The sequence below is a fragment of the Mustelus asterias genome, chromosome 6 (assembly GCF_964213995.1).
Source record: "Mustelus asterias chromosome 6, sMusAst1.hap1.1, whole genome shotgun sequence".
In the NCBI taxonomy this organism is placed as follows: domain Eukaryota; kingdom Metazoa; phylum Chordata; class Chondrichthyes; order Carcharhiniformes; family Triakidae; genus Mustelus; species Mustelus asterias.
Genome location: NC_135806.1, coordinates 137,623,657 through 137,638,515, shown reverse-complemented (window position 1 = coordinate 137,638,515; position 14,859 = coordinate 137,623,657). Strand labels below are relative to the sequence as shown.

General features: G+C 50.1%; 1 protein-coding gene across 1 annotated transcript in view; it reads left to right on the top strand.

Annotated features, from left to right (window-relative positions):
* Positions 1–14,859, top strand: part of sh3bp2 (SH3-domain binding protein 2) — a 156,083-nt gene that overhangs the window by 99,966 nt on the left and 41,258 nt on the right. Inside the window, exon 6 of the mRNA XM_078215191.1 lies at positions 10,967–11,052. Within this exon, the coding sequence (XP_078071317.1) occupies positions 10,967–11,052 (86 nt within the window). The remainder of the gene's footprint in view (positions 1–10,966; positions 11,053–14,859) is intronic.

Genomic DNA, 14,859 nt, shown 5'->3' with positions numbered 1-14,859 from the left:
CCTTCGCCGGGTTAGGGATAGTGAGGAGGTCATTGACAGGAGCTATCGGCAGGTGGTCACACCGGGACCACGGGAGGAGGGTAACTGGGTAACAGTGAGGAAGGAGAAAGCTCGGTTGATGGTGAGCACCCCGGTGGATGTGCCCCTTAATAATAAGTACTCCTGTCTGAGTACTACTGGGGAGGACAGCCCACCTGGGGGAAGCAGTGGTGGCAGTGTCTCTGGAGCTGAGCCTGGCCCAGTAGTGCAAAAGGGTAAGGAAAGGAGGGTAGTGCTAATTGGGGACTCTACGGTGAGGGGGTCAGATAGGCGTTTTTGCGGACACAGACGGGACTCTCGGATGGTGGTTTGCCTCCCTGGTGCAGGGGTCCGGGATGTCTCTGGTCGAGTCCCAGAAATCCTGAAGGGGGAGGGAGAGGAGCCGAAGGTCGTGATGCATATAGGTACTGCTGACATAGGTAGGAAGAGGGAAGGGGTCATGAAAAGAGAATATAGGAAGTTAGGTAGACAGCTGAGAAAGAGGAATGCAAAGGTAGTAATCTCGGGATTGCTGCCTGTGCCGCGGGAGAGTGAGAACAGGAATCGGTGGAGAATGAATGCGTGGCTGAGGGACTTGAGCAAGGGACAAGGATTTGGGTACTTGGATCATTGGGACCTCTTTAGGGGCAGGTGTGACCTGTTTAAAAAAGACGGGTGGCACTTGAATCCCAGGGGGACCAATATCCTGGCGGGAAGGTTGGCTAAGGCTACTGGAGAGACTTTAAACTAGAAAGGTTGGGGGGAGGGAATCGAAATGAGGGGACTGAGAGCGAGGAGGTTAGCTTGCAAATAGATAAGGAATGTAAACAGGGTAAGAGGGAGGTTAGACGAGTGATGGAGAAGGGAAGTGCTCAGGCTGAAGGTCTGAGATGTGTCTATTTTAATGCCAGGAGTGTAGTGAATAAAGTGGATGAGCTTAGAGCGTGGATTGCTGCTTCGAATTGTGATGTGGTGGCCATTACGGAGACTTGGATGTCTCAGGGACAGGACTGGGTGCTTCAGGTGCCGGGTTTTAGATGTTTCAGGAAGGACAGGGAGGGAGGCAAGAGAGGGGGGGGAGTGGCACTGTTGATCAGGGATAGTGTCACGGCTGTAGAGAAGGTGGACGCCGTGGAGGGATTGACTACGGAGTCTCTGTGGGTGGAGGTTAGGAACAGGAAGGGGTCGGTAACTTTGCTGGGTGTTTTCTATAGGCCGCCCAATAGTAACAGAGATGTTGAGGAGCAGATGGGGAAACAGATCCTGGAGAGATGTAGGAATAACAGAGTTGTCGTGATGGGAGATTTTAATTTCCCAAACATAGATTGGAATATCCCTAGGGCTAGGGGTTTGGATGGAGAGGAGTTTGTTAGGTGTGTCCAGGAGAGTTTCCTGACACAGTATGTGGATAAGCCTACTAGAGGAGAGGCTGTACTTGATCTGGTGCTGGCTAATGAACCTGGACAGGTGGAGGATCTCTCGGTGGGTGAGCATCTTGGGGATAGCGATCATAATTCTATCTCCTTCACGATAGCATTGGAAAGAGATAGGATCAGGCAGGCTAGGAAAGTGTTTCTCTGGTGTAAAGGGAAATACAGTGTCATCAGGGAGGAAATTAGACGGGTAAATTGGAAGGAGGCATTCTTGGGGAAAAGTACCGAAGGAAAGTGGAGGATTTTCAAGGAATGTTTGTCTGGAGCTCTGCATGACAACGTTCCGATGAGACAGGGGGGTGTTGGTAGGGTACGGGAACCGTGGTGCACGAAGGTTGTGATGAACCTGGTGAATAAGAAAAGAGAGGCGTACAGAAGGTTCAGAGAGCTAGGAGGTGTTAAGGATTTAGAGGAGTATACGGGATGTAGGAAGGAGCTTAAGAAGGAAATTAGGAGAGCGAGAAGGGGTCATGAGAAGACCTTGGCGGGTAAGATTAAGGAGAATCCCAAGGCTTTCTACAAATATGTCAAGAGTAAAAGGATGAGATGTGAAGGCATAGGACCCTTAAAAGGTGAAGGGGGAAAAGTTTGTGCGGAACCGTTAGAAATGGCGGAGGTGCTTAATGAATACTTTACCTCGGTATTCACGGTGGAAAGGGATCTGGGTGGTTGTACTGCTGGTTTGCGGTGGACAGAAAGGATCGAGCATGTGGACATAAAGAAAGAGGATGTGTTGGAACTATTGAATGGCATCAAGGTTGGTAAGTCGCCGGGACCGGATGGGATGTACCCCAGGTTACTGTGGGAGGCGAGGGAGGAGATTGCGGAGCCTTTGGCGATAATCTTTGCATCGTCGATGGAGACGGGAGAGGTTCCGGAGGATTGGAGGATTGCAGATGTGGTCCCTATATTCAAGAAAGGGAACAGGGACAGCCCGGGAAATTACCGACCGGTGAGTCTAACCTCAGTGGTTGGTAAGTTGATGGAGAGGATCCTGAGAGACAGGATTTATGATCATCTAGAGAAGTTTAGTATGATCAAAAGTAGTCAGCACGGCTTTGTCAAGGGCAGGTCGTGCCTTACGAGCCTGGTTGAGTTCTTTGAAAATGTGACCAAACACATTGACGAAAGAAGAGCGGTGGATGTGGTCTATATGGACTTCAGCAAGGCGTTCGATAAGGTCCCCCATGCAAGACTTCTTGAGAAAGTGAGAGGGCATGGGATCCAAGGGGCTGTTGCCTTGTGGATCCAGAACTGGCTTGCCTGCAGAAGGCAGAGAGTGGCTGTGGAGGGGTCTTTCTCTGCATGGAGGTCAGTGACCAGTGGAGTGCCCCAGGGATCTGTTCTGGGACCCTTGCTGTTTGTCATTTTCATAAATGACCTGGATGAGGAAGTGGAGGGATGGGTTGGTAAGTTTGCTGACGACACCAAGGTAGGTGGTGTTGTGGATAGTTTGGAGGGATGTCAGAAGTTGCAGCGAGACATAGATAGAATGCAAGACTGGGCGGAGAAGTGGCAGATGGACTTCAACCCGGATAAGTGTGTGGTGATCCATTTTGGCAGATCCAATGGGATGAAGCAGCAGTATAATATGAAGGGTACCATTCTTAGCAGTGTAGAGGATTAGAAGGACCTTGGGGTCCGGGTCCATAGGACTCTTAAATCGGCCTCGCAAGTGGAGGATGCGGTCAAGAAGGCGTACGGCGTACTGGCCTTCATTAATCGAGGGATTGAGTTTAGGAGTCGGGAGATAATGCTGCAGCTTTATAGGACCCTGGTTAGACCCCACTTGGAGTACTGCGCGCAGTTCTGGTCACCTCATTACAGGAAAGATGTTGAAGCCATTGAAAGGGTGCAGAGGAGATTTACAAGGATGTTGCCTGGATTGGGGGGCATGCCTTATGAGGATAGGTTGAGGGAGCTTGGTCTCTTCTCCCTGGAGAGACGAAGGATGAGAGGTGACCTGATAGAGGTTTACAAGATGTTGAGAGGTCTGGATAGGGTAGACTCTCAGAGGCTATTTCCAAGGGCTGAAATGGTTGCTACGAGAGGACACAGGTTTAAGGTGCTGGGGGGTAGGTACAGAGGAGATGTCAGGGGTAAGTTTTTCACTCAGAGGGTGGTGGGTGAGTGGAATCGGCTGACGTCGGTGGTGGTGGAGGCAAACTCGTTGGGGTCTTTTAAGAGACTTCTGGATGAGTACATGGGATTTAATGGGATTGAGGGCTATAGATAGGCCTAGAGGTAGGGATATGATCAGCGCAACTTGTGGGCCGAAGGGCCTGTTTGTGCTGTGGCTTTCTATGTTCTATGTTCTACAAAGGGTGTAGATACGCAGAGGGACCTGGGTGTGCAAGACCACAGATCCTTGAAGGTGACGTCACAGGTGGAGAAGGTGGTGAAGAAGGCATATGGCATGCTTGCCTTTATAGGACGGGGCATAGAGTATAAAAGTTGGGGTCTGATGTTGCAGATGTATAGAACGTTGGTTCGGCCGCATTTGGAATACTGCATCCAGTTCTGGTCGCCACACTACCAAAAGGACGTGGAGGCTTTGGAGAGAGTACAGAGGAGGTTTACCAGGATGTTGCCTGGTATGGAGGGGCTTAGTTATGAGGAGAGATTGGGTAAAATGGGGTTGTTCTCCCTGGAAAGACGGAGGATGAGGGGAGATTTAATAGAGGTGTATAAAATTATGAAAGGCATAGATAGGGTGAACGGTGGGAAGCTTTTCCCCAGATCGGTGGTGACGTTCACAAGGGGTCATAGGTTCAAGGTGAAGGGGGGGAGGTTTAACACAGATATCAGACGGACATATTTTACACAGAGGGTGGTGGGGGCCTGGAATGCGCTGCCAGGCAAGGTGGTGGAGGCGGACACACTGGGAATGTTTAAGACTTATCTAGATAGCCATATGAACGGAGTGGGAATGGAGGGATACAAAAGAATGGTCTAGTTTGGACCAGGGAGTGGCACAGGCTTGGAGGGCCGAAGGGCCTGTGATGCGCTATTCAGACACGAGGCTTGAAGCTCAGTAAATGAAAGGCTTTTATTTACTGTAACAAAGCTACCAGAACTTATATACACTATCCCAGACTGAAGGGGTCCCGGCCAGAGCAGGGACTCTTATACCTCTCCCAGGAGGCGGAGCCCGACTGGGATGTGCCACAACACTACAGTACAAAGGTGTAACAACCCCACCCTAACCCCAACAGCAACAATAGCACAACCCAACAGTAACATATGTACATCCTTGTAGTCCTGGCCAGTCCCTGGCTCAGCACTATCCAGTGGGAACCAACGATGGTTCACCACATTCACCCCTCCTTTGAGAACAAAGGCCAGCGGGGTACAAAAAAACAGAATAAAATGTCAGCAGTCTATAAGTTCAGACGGTCAGGGGGACCGCACCGTCGTTGTGACCTCCTCAATACCGGCGGTGACACCGGAGTAGGCACTTGCGGTGGCGTTCTCCCCAAAGCAGCGTCCAGCTGTTCTTCCACGGACTCACAGGCCGGTTGACCCTGAGGTGACGGTAGTCCAGGGGATCCTGACACGCCCTGCGGTGGCGACCATCTTCTGGGCTCAGGCAAGCTGTACATGGGAGTAAAATGGTTAAGCAATGGTCCCGATGCTGCCCGCGCCGTGTCCGGGGAAGAAACAAGAGATAAAGGGTTTGTTACAGGGGATATGGGAGCGACAGGGGTTGCTACGTCCCCTGCTGGCGCCAGGTCTCGGATCGAGACCGTGTCCTCTCGCCCGTCAGGGTATGCCACATAGGCATACTGAGGGTTGGCGTGGAGGAGATGGACCTGTTCGACCAACGGGTCGGACTTGCGGGCCCTCACATGTCGCCGCAGGAGGACGGGTCCTGAGTACGTCAACCAAGACGGTAATGAGGTCCCCGAGGAAGACTTCCGAGGGAATGAGAACATCCTCTCGTGGGGAGTAGCATTGGTTGCCGGACACAGGAGGGAGCGAATAGAATGGAGCGCATCAGGGAGCACCTCTTGCCAACGGGAGACTGGAAGACCTTTTGACTTCAACGCCAGTAAGACAGCCTTCCAGACTGTAGCATTCTCGCGTTCCACCTGTCCATTACCCCTAGGGTTGTAGCTCGTGGTCCTACTAGAGGCAATCCCGTATGAGAGCAGGAATTGCCTCAAGTCATCGCTCATGAACGACGAGCCTCTGTCGCTATGGATGTAGCTGGGGTACCCGAACAGGGTAAAGAGATCACGGAATGCCTTGATAACCGTGGCAGCGGATGTATCAGAGCAGGGAACAACAAAAGGGAACCGAGAGTACTCGTCAATGATATTGAGGAAGTACACATTCCGATCTGTTGAGGGAAGGGGGCCCTTAAAATCGACACTCAGTCTCTCGAAGGGACGAGTGGCCTTGACTAAATGTGCCCGGTCAGGTCGGTAAAAGTGCGGTTTGCATTCTGCGCAAACCCGACAGCTCCTTGTTACTGACCTGACGTCCTCCACCGAGTAAGGCAGGTTGCGGGCTTTTATAAAGTGGTAGAGCCGAGTGACCCCAGGATGGCACAGGTCATTATGGAGGGCGTGCAAACGGTCCTCCTGTATACTAGCGCATGTTCCACGCGAGAGGGCATCCGAGGGCTTATTGAGTTTCCCTGGACGATACATGATGTCGTAGTTATAGGTGGAGAGTTCAATTCTCCACCGCAAGATCTTGTCATTCTTGATCTTGCCCCTCTGCGTGTTGTTAAACATGAACGCCACGGACTGCTGGTCCGTGATCAGGGTGAACCGTTTTCCCGCCAAGTAATGCCTGACGGCCTCCACAATGGCCTGGGCCTCCTTTTCCACCGCTGAATGCCGAATTTCGGGGCCTTGGAGGGTGCGGGAAAAAAATGCGACGGGCCTGTCCGCCTGGTTAAGTGTGGCGGCCAGGGCGAAATCAGATGCATTGCTCTCCACCTGAAAGGGGATGGACCCGTCTACAGCGTGCATCGTGGCTTTCGCGATGTCGGCTTTCAATTTATCGAAGGCCAATCTGGCCTCTGGCGTTAAGGGAAAAGTCGTGGACTTAATGAGCGGACGGGCTTTATCTGCGTAGTTGGGAACCCACTGCGCATAATAAGAGAAGAAGCCTAAGCATCTTCTCAGTGCTTTTGCACTAGCAGGTAAGGGAAGTTCAGAAAGGGGGCGCATACGGTCTGGATCAGGGCCAATGACCCCGTTTTCCACCACGTATCCTAGGATGGCTAATCGGCGCGTATGAAACACACACTTCTCCCTGTTGTAGGTCATGTTCAGGCGAGATGCAGTGCGTAAGAAGTTCAGGAGGTTTGTGTCGTGGTCCTGCTGGTCATGGCCGCAGATGGTGACATTATCCAGGTACGGGAAGGTAGCCCGCAGCCCGTTCTGGTCCACCATTCGGTCCATAGCACGCTGGAAGACCGAGACCCCATTGGTGACACCAAAGGGAACCCTGAGAAAGTGATACAAGCGACCATCCGCCTCAAAAGCCGTGTATTGTCGGTCCTCTGGGCGAATGGGGAGTTGGTGGTAGGCAGACTTGAGGTCTATGGTGGAGAACACCCGGTACTGCGCAATCTGATTGACCATATCAGATATGCGCGGGAGGGGATACGCATCCAGCTGCATATATCGGTTAATGGTCTGACTGTATCAATGACCATCTGGGGTTTGTTCCCGCTCTTGACCACCACGACCTGCGCTCTCCACGGACTAGCACTGGGTTGTATGATCCTTTCTTTGAGGAGCCGCTGAACCTCAGATCTAATGAAGATCCGATCCTCAGTGCTGTAACGCCTACTTTTAGTCGCGATGGGCTTGCAGCCTGGCACAAGATTCTGGAACAAGGAGGGTGTGGTGATCTTCAGCGTCGAGAGGCTACAGGCGTTGGGCAATTTGGAGGCTGCTGCTGCTTTCCCACTGCCAGTGAAGGGAGTGGCCCACCGTACTGTAGGATTACACTCCTCAAGTGGACCATGAAGTTTAGTCCGAGAAGTATTGGCGCGCAAAGATACGGCAACACAAGGAGCTTGAAACGCTCGTAAACTGTGCCTTGCACCTTCAAGGTTACCACGCAACTCCCTAGCACGGCAACAGACCGGGACCTTGATGCCATAGAGATTGTCTGTTTGGCAGGTTGAATCTGGAGTCCACACCGCTTCACAGTGTCTGGGTGGATAAAGCTCTCAGTGCTCCCGCTGTCAAACAGACAATAAACCATGTGGTTATTTACCTGGATATTCATCATAGATTTGTCAAGTCTATGAGGCTTGGCCTGGTCCAGGATGATCGACGCCACCGTTGGTTCATGAGCACCACTGCAGGCAGCTGAAGTCGATGAGGAGGACCCCTGCTGGTCGTTCGTGGTCAGTGTCGACCAACATGGCTGTCCCCATGAATCGCACGTGGGTGAGGGCGCCAAACTCAGCGACCCTTGGTGGTCATACTCCTCCGACTCCGTCGACCGTAATGGCGTCGTCCTGGTCTCGCACGTGGACGAACCCCGCGACGACTTCGACGATGAAGACCCAAGCTCTGAAGAATCGCAGGCCGCACTGCCATTCCTGGGTTTAGATCGGCACACTTTTGAATAATGCCCTTTTTTACCGCATGCGGTGCACAACACAGCTTTAGCGGGACACTTTTGCCGAGTATGCTTCGCTCCTCCACAGAAATAGCACCGCGGGCCACTCGGGGCTGCAGCCATCGTCTGGCCCGAATGGGAGCACCCCATTACACAGCATTTCGAACCCGAGGGACGAGGAGGGATTTGCGATCGCTCCTGCCACGTTGTCTCCACATGGTCCTCCGGATATAAAACTAAGCTCTTGGAGGCCGACTCGAGCATCTCTGCTAACTCGATGGCCTGGGTAAGATTAAGGTTACCCTTCTCCAACAGTTTAAGTCGAATGTACGACGATCCGACCCCGGCCACAAACGCATCTCGGGCGAGGTCGTACATGCTCTGCTCAGCCGACACAGCTTTGCAGTCACAGCCCCTGGCTAGCTGTAGGAGCTCATTCGCATAGTCCTCCATCATTTCGCCAGACTGCCGTCGTCGAGTGGCTAGGAGGTAACGAGCGTGTATCTCGTTAGGTGGTTTGGCATAGCGCTTCTTTAGAAGCTCGAGGGCCTTAGGATAATTAGTGGCCGCACGGATCGCGAGGTAGACAGTGTCGCTTACCCTCGCATGGAGGACCCGGAGTCTGTCATCATCTGTGGTGACCGCTGCGGAGGCTGCCAGGTAGTCTTCGAAACAGTTCAGCCAGTGGTCGAAGGTGTTAGAGGCACCCACCGCACGTGGATCTAGCGTAAGGCATTCCGGCTTCAGAATTTGCTCCATACTCTCTCTCTTTTTTTTTCGACGAGAGTTTAACGACAGTAAATAAAATTGATGCGCTATTCAGACACGAGGCTTGAAGCTCAGTAAATGAAAGGCTTTTATTTACTGTTAACGAAGCTACCAGAACTTATATACACTATCCCAGACTGAAGGGGTCCCGGCCAGAGCAGGGACTCTTATACCTCTCCCAGGAGGCGGAGCCCGACTGGGATGTGCCACAACACTACAGTACAAAGGTGTAACAACCCCACCCTAACCCCAACAGCAACAATAGCACAACCCAACAGTAACATATGTACATCCTTGTAGTCCTGGCCAACCCCAGGCTGTGGTGAACGATGGTTCACCACAGCCTGTTCCTGTGCTGTATTGTTCTTTGTTCTTCTTGTTCAGTATTGTAGGGGGCTGAGAATACAGCCTTGTGGGGCACCGGTGTTGAGGATGATCGTGGAGGAGGTGTTGTTGCCTATCCTTACTGATTGTGGCCTGCGAGTTAGGAAGTTCAGGATCCAGTCGCAGAGGGAGGTGCCAAAGCCCAGGCCACGGAGTTTGGAGATGAGTTTCCTGGGATTAATGGTGTTGAAGGTTGAGCTGTAGTCAATAAATAGAAGTGTGACATAGGTGTCCTTGTTATCTAGGTGTTCCAGGGTTGAGTGCAGGGCCAGGAAGATGGTGTCAGCTGTGGACCTGTTGCGACAATAGGCAAACTATAGTGGATCCAGGTAGGCCGGGAGGCTGGAATTGATTCGTGCCATGACTCGCCTTTCGAAGCACTTCATAATGATGGATGTCAGAGCCACCGGCCGATAGTCATTAAGGCTCGCTGCTTGGTTTTTCTTAGGTACCAGGATGATGGTCGTCTTCTTGAAGCAGATAGGGACCTCAGATTGTTGTAAAAAGAGGTTGAAGATGTCTGTGAATACCCCCACCAGCTGATCCGCACAGGATCTGAGTGCCCGTCCGGGTCCCCATCCGGGCCAGTCGCTTTCCATAGGTTGACGTTCGAGAAAGCTGCTCTGGCATCTGCAATGGTGACCCCAGATACAGGTTCTTCCAGGGTGGAGGGCATGGTCTCGCTGATCTCCTGCTCAAAACGAGCGTAGAATGCATTGAGCTCATCAGGGAGGGGTGCATTGGAGCCGATGACTTTACATGCCTTCATCTTGTAGCTTGTTATGTCTTGCAGACCTTGCCACTTTAGAGGTTAGATGGTCTTTGGAGTGGATCAGGCACCCTTTAGAATTATTAAAAGTAGGCGTAACTGCGCGCAAAATGTATAAACCCATTAATACCAACAGACTTGTCAAAATCAACTGTCAAGAGGACCTGTCAATCGTAACTGTCAAAGGGATCTGTTGAACTGTCAAAGCATTTTAAAAAACTGCTCTTTAAATTTTTAATGTCTGGAATTTTTTTTAAAACTTGCTATGGGTACAAGGGCATAGGTTGGCATGGAGGGTTTAGGGGACATGGGGCGGGTACTTGGGAATATGTTTGAGGTAGAGGTGTAGATATCCCATGAAGATGGCTACAGGGACATAGGTTGGCATGGATGGTATGAGGATGGATACAGAGGCATGGGTTGGCCTGAGTTGGCATGGTTGGGACATTGGGAGTGCGTGAAAGAATCAAGGCTTGGGGGGGATGTTTTATGTTTTATTGGGTTTTTTTCCATTTTTCGCATGGTGCCGGTGCACAAGTGCAGGCCTTTCAGCCCATTTCTGCACCTGGCAGCTTCCGTGTTTGTTCCAGGAACAGTGGTTGCCTGATTTCTAATTCCGCTCATGCCCCCAGAATGAAAATCCAAACTTCCGGGTCTCTTTCCCAGGTTGCAATTGTGGAGCTCGGAAATGTCCTAGCTCTGCGCACCATACTGGGAGTAAAAATCTAGACCAATGTGATCTGTTTCTCGTTGCTTGCTAATTATCCATGCTGCTATTTATTGTGCCTGACAGTAGAATACCTATAACCAATACACAGAAAGCCAACATTTGAAACTAAAAAAAAAGTTCAGGTTTCAGCTGCAAATTCTTCATCAAAATGGGACTGTGAAACTCTAATGTTAAAGTGAGCTCAGGATGAGGTAGCCTCGGGCAGTGCTGCAAAAGAATAGATCCAATGATTGGATTGTAACAAATTATTTTGTACATTCTTCCTTTTAGTGATTACTCTGATACTGAGAAGTTTTATGGCTCAATAGAGCTCCCGGTGCTGATAAAATACACATCAAGAGAATCAGAATCTGGAGGTAGGTGATTTGTATTTCTTTTCTTGCTATTTTTACTGGAACCCTTTACTTCACTACGTAATAACACGCATCTTTCATGCTGTCAAATATATGAACCAAATTCCACAAGGCAAGTGCCAGCAATAATGTAGATATGACAGCCAATACCTCTGCAATTTCCACTTTCACTTCCATCAGTATCCTTGGGAGCATCTCATCTTGTCCCTTTGTTTATTCATGGGATAAGGGTGTCGCTGGCTGGCCAGGATTTATTGCCCAACCCTAGTAGCCCGAGGGCAGTTGAGAGTTAACCACATTGCTGTGGCTCTGGAGTAAAATGTAGGCCAGACCAGGTGAGGACGGCAGATTTCCTTCCCTGAAGGACATTAGTAAATCAGATGGGTTTTTCCGACAATCGACATTGGTTTCATGGTCATCTGTGGATTCTTAGGCTGGGATTTTACCAGCTCGCCCCGCCCATCGATGGGCAGAGAGAGCCGGTAAAATCGCGCGAGAGCGGAGAAATCAGGATCACGCCCGATTTCTCGGCTCTTGCGATCTTACGAGAGCTGGATTTCTGGCAAAGTCAGCCTCTTGCTGGAAATGAGCGAGAGGCTGAATAAATTATGTAAATTCATTTTAATACTGATTAAATGGCAATAGTGAGCCCGCCGCTCAGTGGGCTCGCTTGCTTTTATGGCCTTGCTGGGCGAAGTTCTCTCCGGCAAGGAAAACACCTGCTCCCCATGAACAGGGAACAGTGATGTTGGCCTCGCTGGTAGAAACAGAGGCCTTTAAGGCCAACCAGGGAGGCCGCTCGTAAGGGGGCGCCCCTTGGGCACTGCCAACCTGGCACTTTGACATTGCCAGCCTTGCACCTTGGCACTGCCCACTGGGCGGGGCCTATGGGTGTAGGGCCTACGTGGATGGGGCTTATAGGTGCAGGGCCTGAAGGGGCAGCCTGATCGGGGGAGAGGGAGGCTGCTGCGCACTCTGCCTGTGATCGGATCAGTAGGCGGAAGGGGGGGGGCCTGCTGTCACTCTACAGGTGATCGGATCGGGGAGAACAGGGGCCCACTCTGCATCGCGGCATTGCGGGGGGGGGCGTGATTAGTCTGGGTGGTGGTGGGGGCAGCGGTTGCTGTATTACGTGCAGTGTAGGGCTCATGATCAGCCATGGGCCCCCACAATTGTGGGGATGGAGGGGCTGTGTTCAGGCTGCTTGCAGGCAGCTCTCTCTCTCTGTTTGTCAGACTTCTGCTGCTGGAATTGCGCATGTGCAGAATCAGAGGTCAGAGGTCTGCACATGCGCAGTAGCTCACTCTGCAATTGCTATTGCGCATGTGCAGAATCAGAGGTCTGCGCATGCACAATAGTTCCCTCTGCAGGCTGGCTGGTGATTTAACCCCAGCCCACTGCCTGCAGCAGCTAGAAATGGTCTAGACCATTTTACCATTCACTGTACACAAGATTGGGCTTGAAAGTTCACCCAAAAAACGGATCTGCAACTCTCCCATTTTCATGCTAGCTGGACACTTAGAATCATTCTGGTAAAATTCTGCCCTTAAAGAATTCAAATTCCACCATGGCAGGATTCGAACCCAGGTCCCCAGAGAATTAGCTGAGTTTCTGGATTAATAGTCTAGTAATAATACCAGTAGGCCATCTTCTCCTCAATGCATTATCAACTTCAAGTACAGGTAAACTATCCAATACCACTTCTTTTTTTATTTTAAACCCATCAAGTGTCTCAATTACCTCCTCTTGCACCATGGCCTGGATAGTAATTTCTTCCTCGGTAAAGACAGATGTAAGGTATTCATTTAATATCCATGTGCTCTGCTTCTGCGTGTAAATTCCCTTTCTTGGTTCCTAATCAACTTCTTAAAGCTTTTCAATTCCCTTTTATGTTAGCTGTCAGTCTATTTTCATACTCCCTCTTTGCTTCTCTTCTTTGCTTTTTCACCACTCCTCTGAACCTTCCAGGTCATAAATAAACATCCTTCTTCATCTTTATTTCTATCTCCTTTGTCATTCAGGGAGCTTTGGCTTTGTTTGCCCTACCTTTCCTTTTGAGTTACCTTGGTTATGCCTGAATTATCTCTTCTCTGATTAATGGGAGGTGGCCCGTTAATCAGTTACTTTTTCTCCTGTAAACCTTTGACTCCAAATTATTTATTTTAAGATTTCTGTTTGTTAGCTGTAAAACTATTTTGGGTGGGGATGAGGGGCAGGGAGAGGGGCTGTGGTGGGGGGGGGGGAGAAGGGGCTGGGGGAGAGGAAGGTGGTGGAGGAGCCAAAGGCTGATCGAATGAATGATTCCTGACTGGCAATCATGTATCAGAGAGCCTGTTTGCTTTAGTTGTAATTTTACGTCAACTGTGACTAATTAAGCATAAACTCCTTACTGAACAGAAGGTGGTGAGATGAGAATTAGGGAATACAGATCTTTGAGGTAGTGCAGGGGGCCAGAGATCCAAAGAAAGGAGGAATGGAGCTGAGAAAGGCAGAAGTCTATCTTCACTCATTCACTTTCTTTTCATTCAGTCACTCACTGCTCTCCAATAATTGAATTGAGCCTGTGCCAGTATAGATATAAATGTTGCTGAATACAACAATTCAACTCCTCTCTTTATTGACCAGAGCATACAGCAGATGTGATCGTGCTGATGTAGTGGAAGGAGGGAGATGAGATTTACTTTGATTACTACATATAGCAAAATTATAAGTAGGTTTGAATATATTCCATGTTTCTAACTGGAGACCGGTTACCAGCGGAGTACCACAAGGATCAGTGCTGGGTCCTCTGCTATTTGTGATTTTTATCAATGACTTGGAGGAGGGGGCTGAAGGGTGGATCAGTAAATTTGCGGATGACACCAAGATTGGTGGAGTAGTGGATGAGGTGGAGGGCTGTTGTAGGCTGCAAAGAGACATTGATAGGATGCAGAGCTGGGTCAAAAAATGGCAGATGGAGTTTAACCCTGATAAGTGCAAGGTGATTCATTTTGGTAGGACAAATTTGAATGCGGATTACAGGGTCAAAGGTAGGGTTCTGAGGAATGTGGAGGAACAGAGAGATCTTGGGGTTCATATCCACAGATCTCTGAAGGTTGCCACTCAAGTGGATAGAGCTGTGAAGAAGGCCTATAGTGTGTTAGCATTTATTAATAGGGGGTTTGAATTTAAGAGCCGTGGGGTTATGCTGCAACTGTACAGGACCTTGGTGAGACCACATTTGGAATATTGTGTGCAGTTCTGGTCACCTCACTATAAGAAGGATGTGGAAGCACTGGAAAGAGTGCAAAGGATATTTACCAGGATGCTGCCTGGTTTGGAGGGTAGGTCTTACGAGGAAAGGTTGAGGGAGCTAGGGCTTTTCTCTTTAGAGCGGAGGAGGTTGAGAGGCGACTTAATAGAGGTCTATAAGATGATGAGGGGGATTGATAGAGTGGACATTCAGAGACTATTTCCTCGGGTGGATGTAGCTGTTACTAGGGGGTAAATATAAGGTTTGTGGTGGAAGATATAGGAGGGATGTACGAGGTAGGTTCTTTACTCAGAGAGTGGTTGGGGTGTGGAATGGACTGCCTGCAGTGATAGTGCAGTCGGACACTTTAGGAACTTTGAAGCGGTTATTAGATAGGCACATGGAGCACACTAGAATGATAGGGAGTGGGATAGCTCGATCTTGGTTTCGGAAAAGTTTCGGCACAACATCGTGGGCCGAAGGGCCTGTACTGTGCTGTACTGTTCTATGTTCTATGAATATTTCCAGCAGCGTAGCAAGCTATTAAACGGAGGAAATATTTATAAGTATAGAGTACC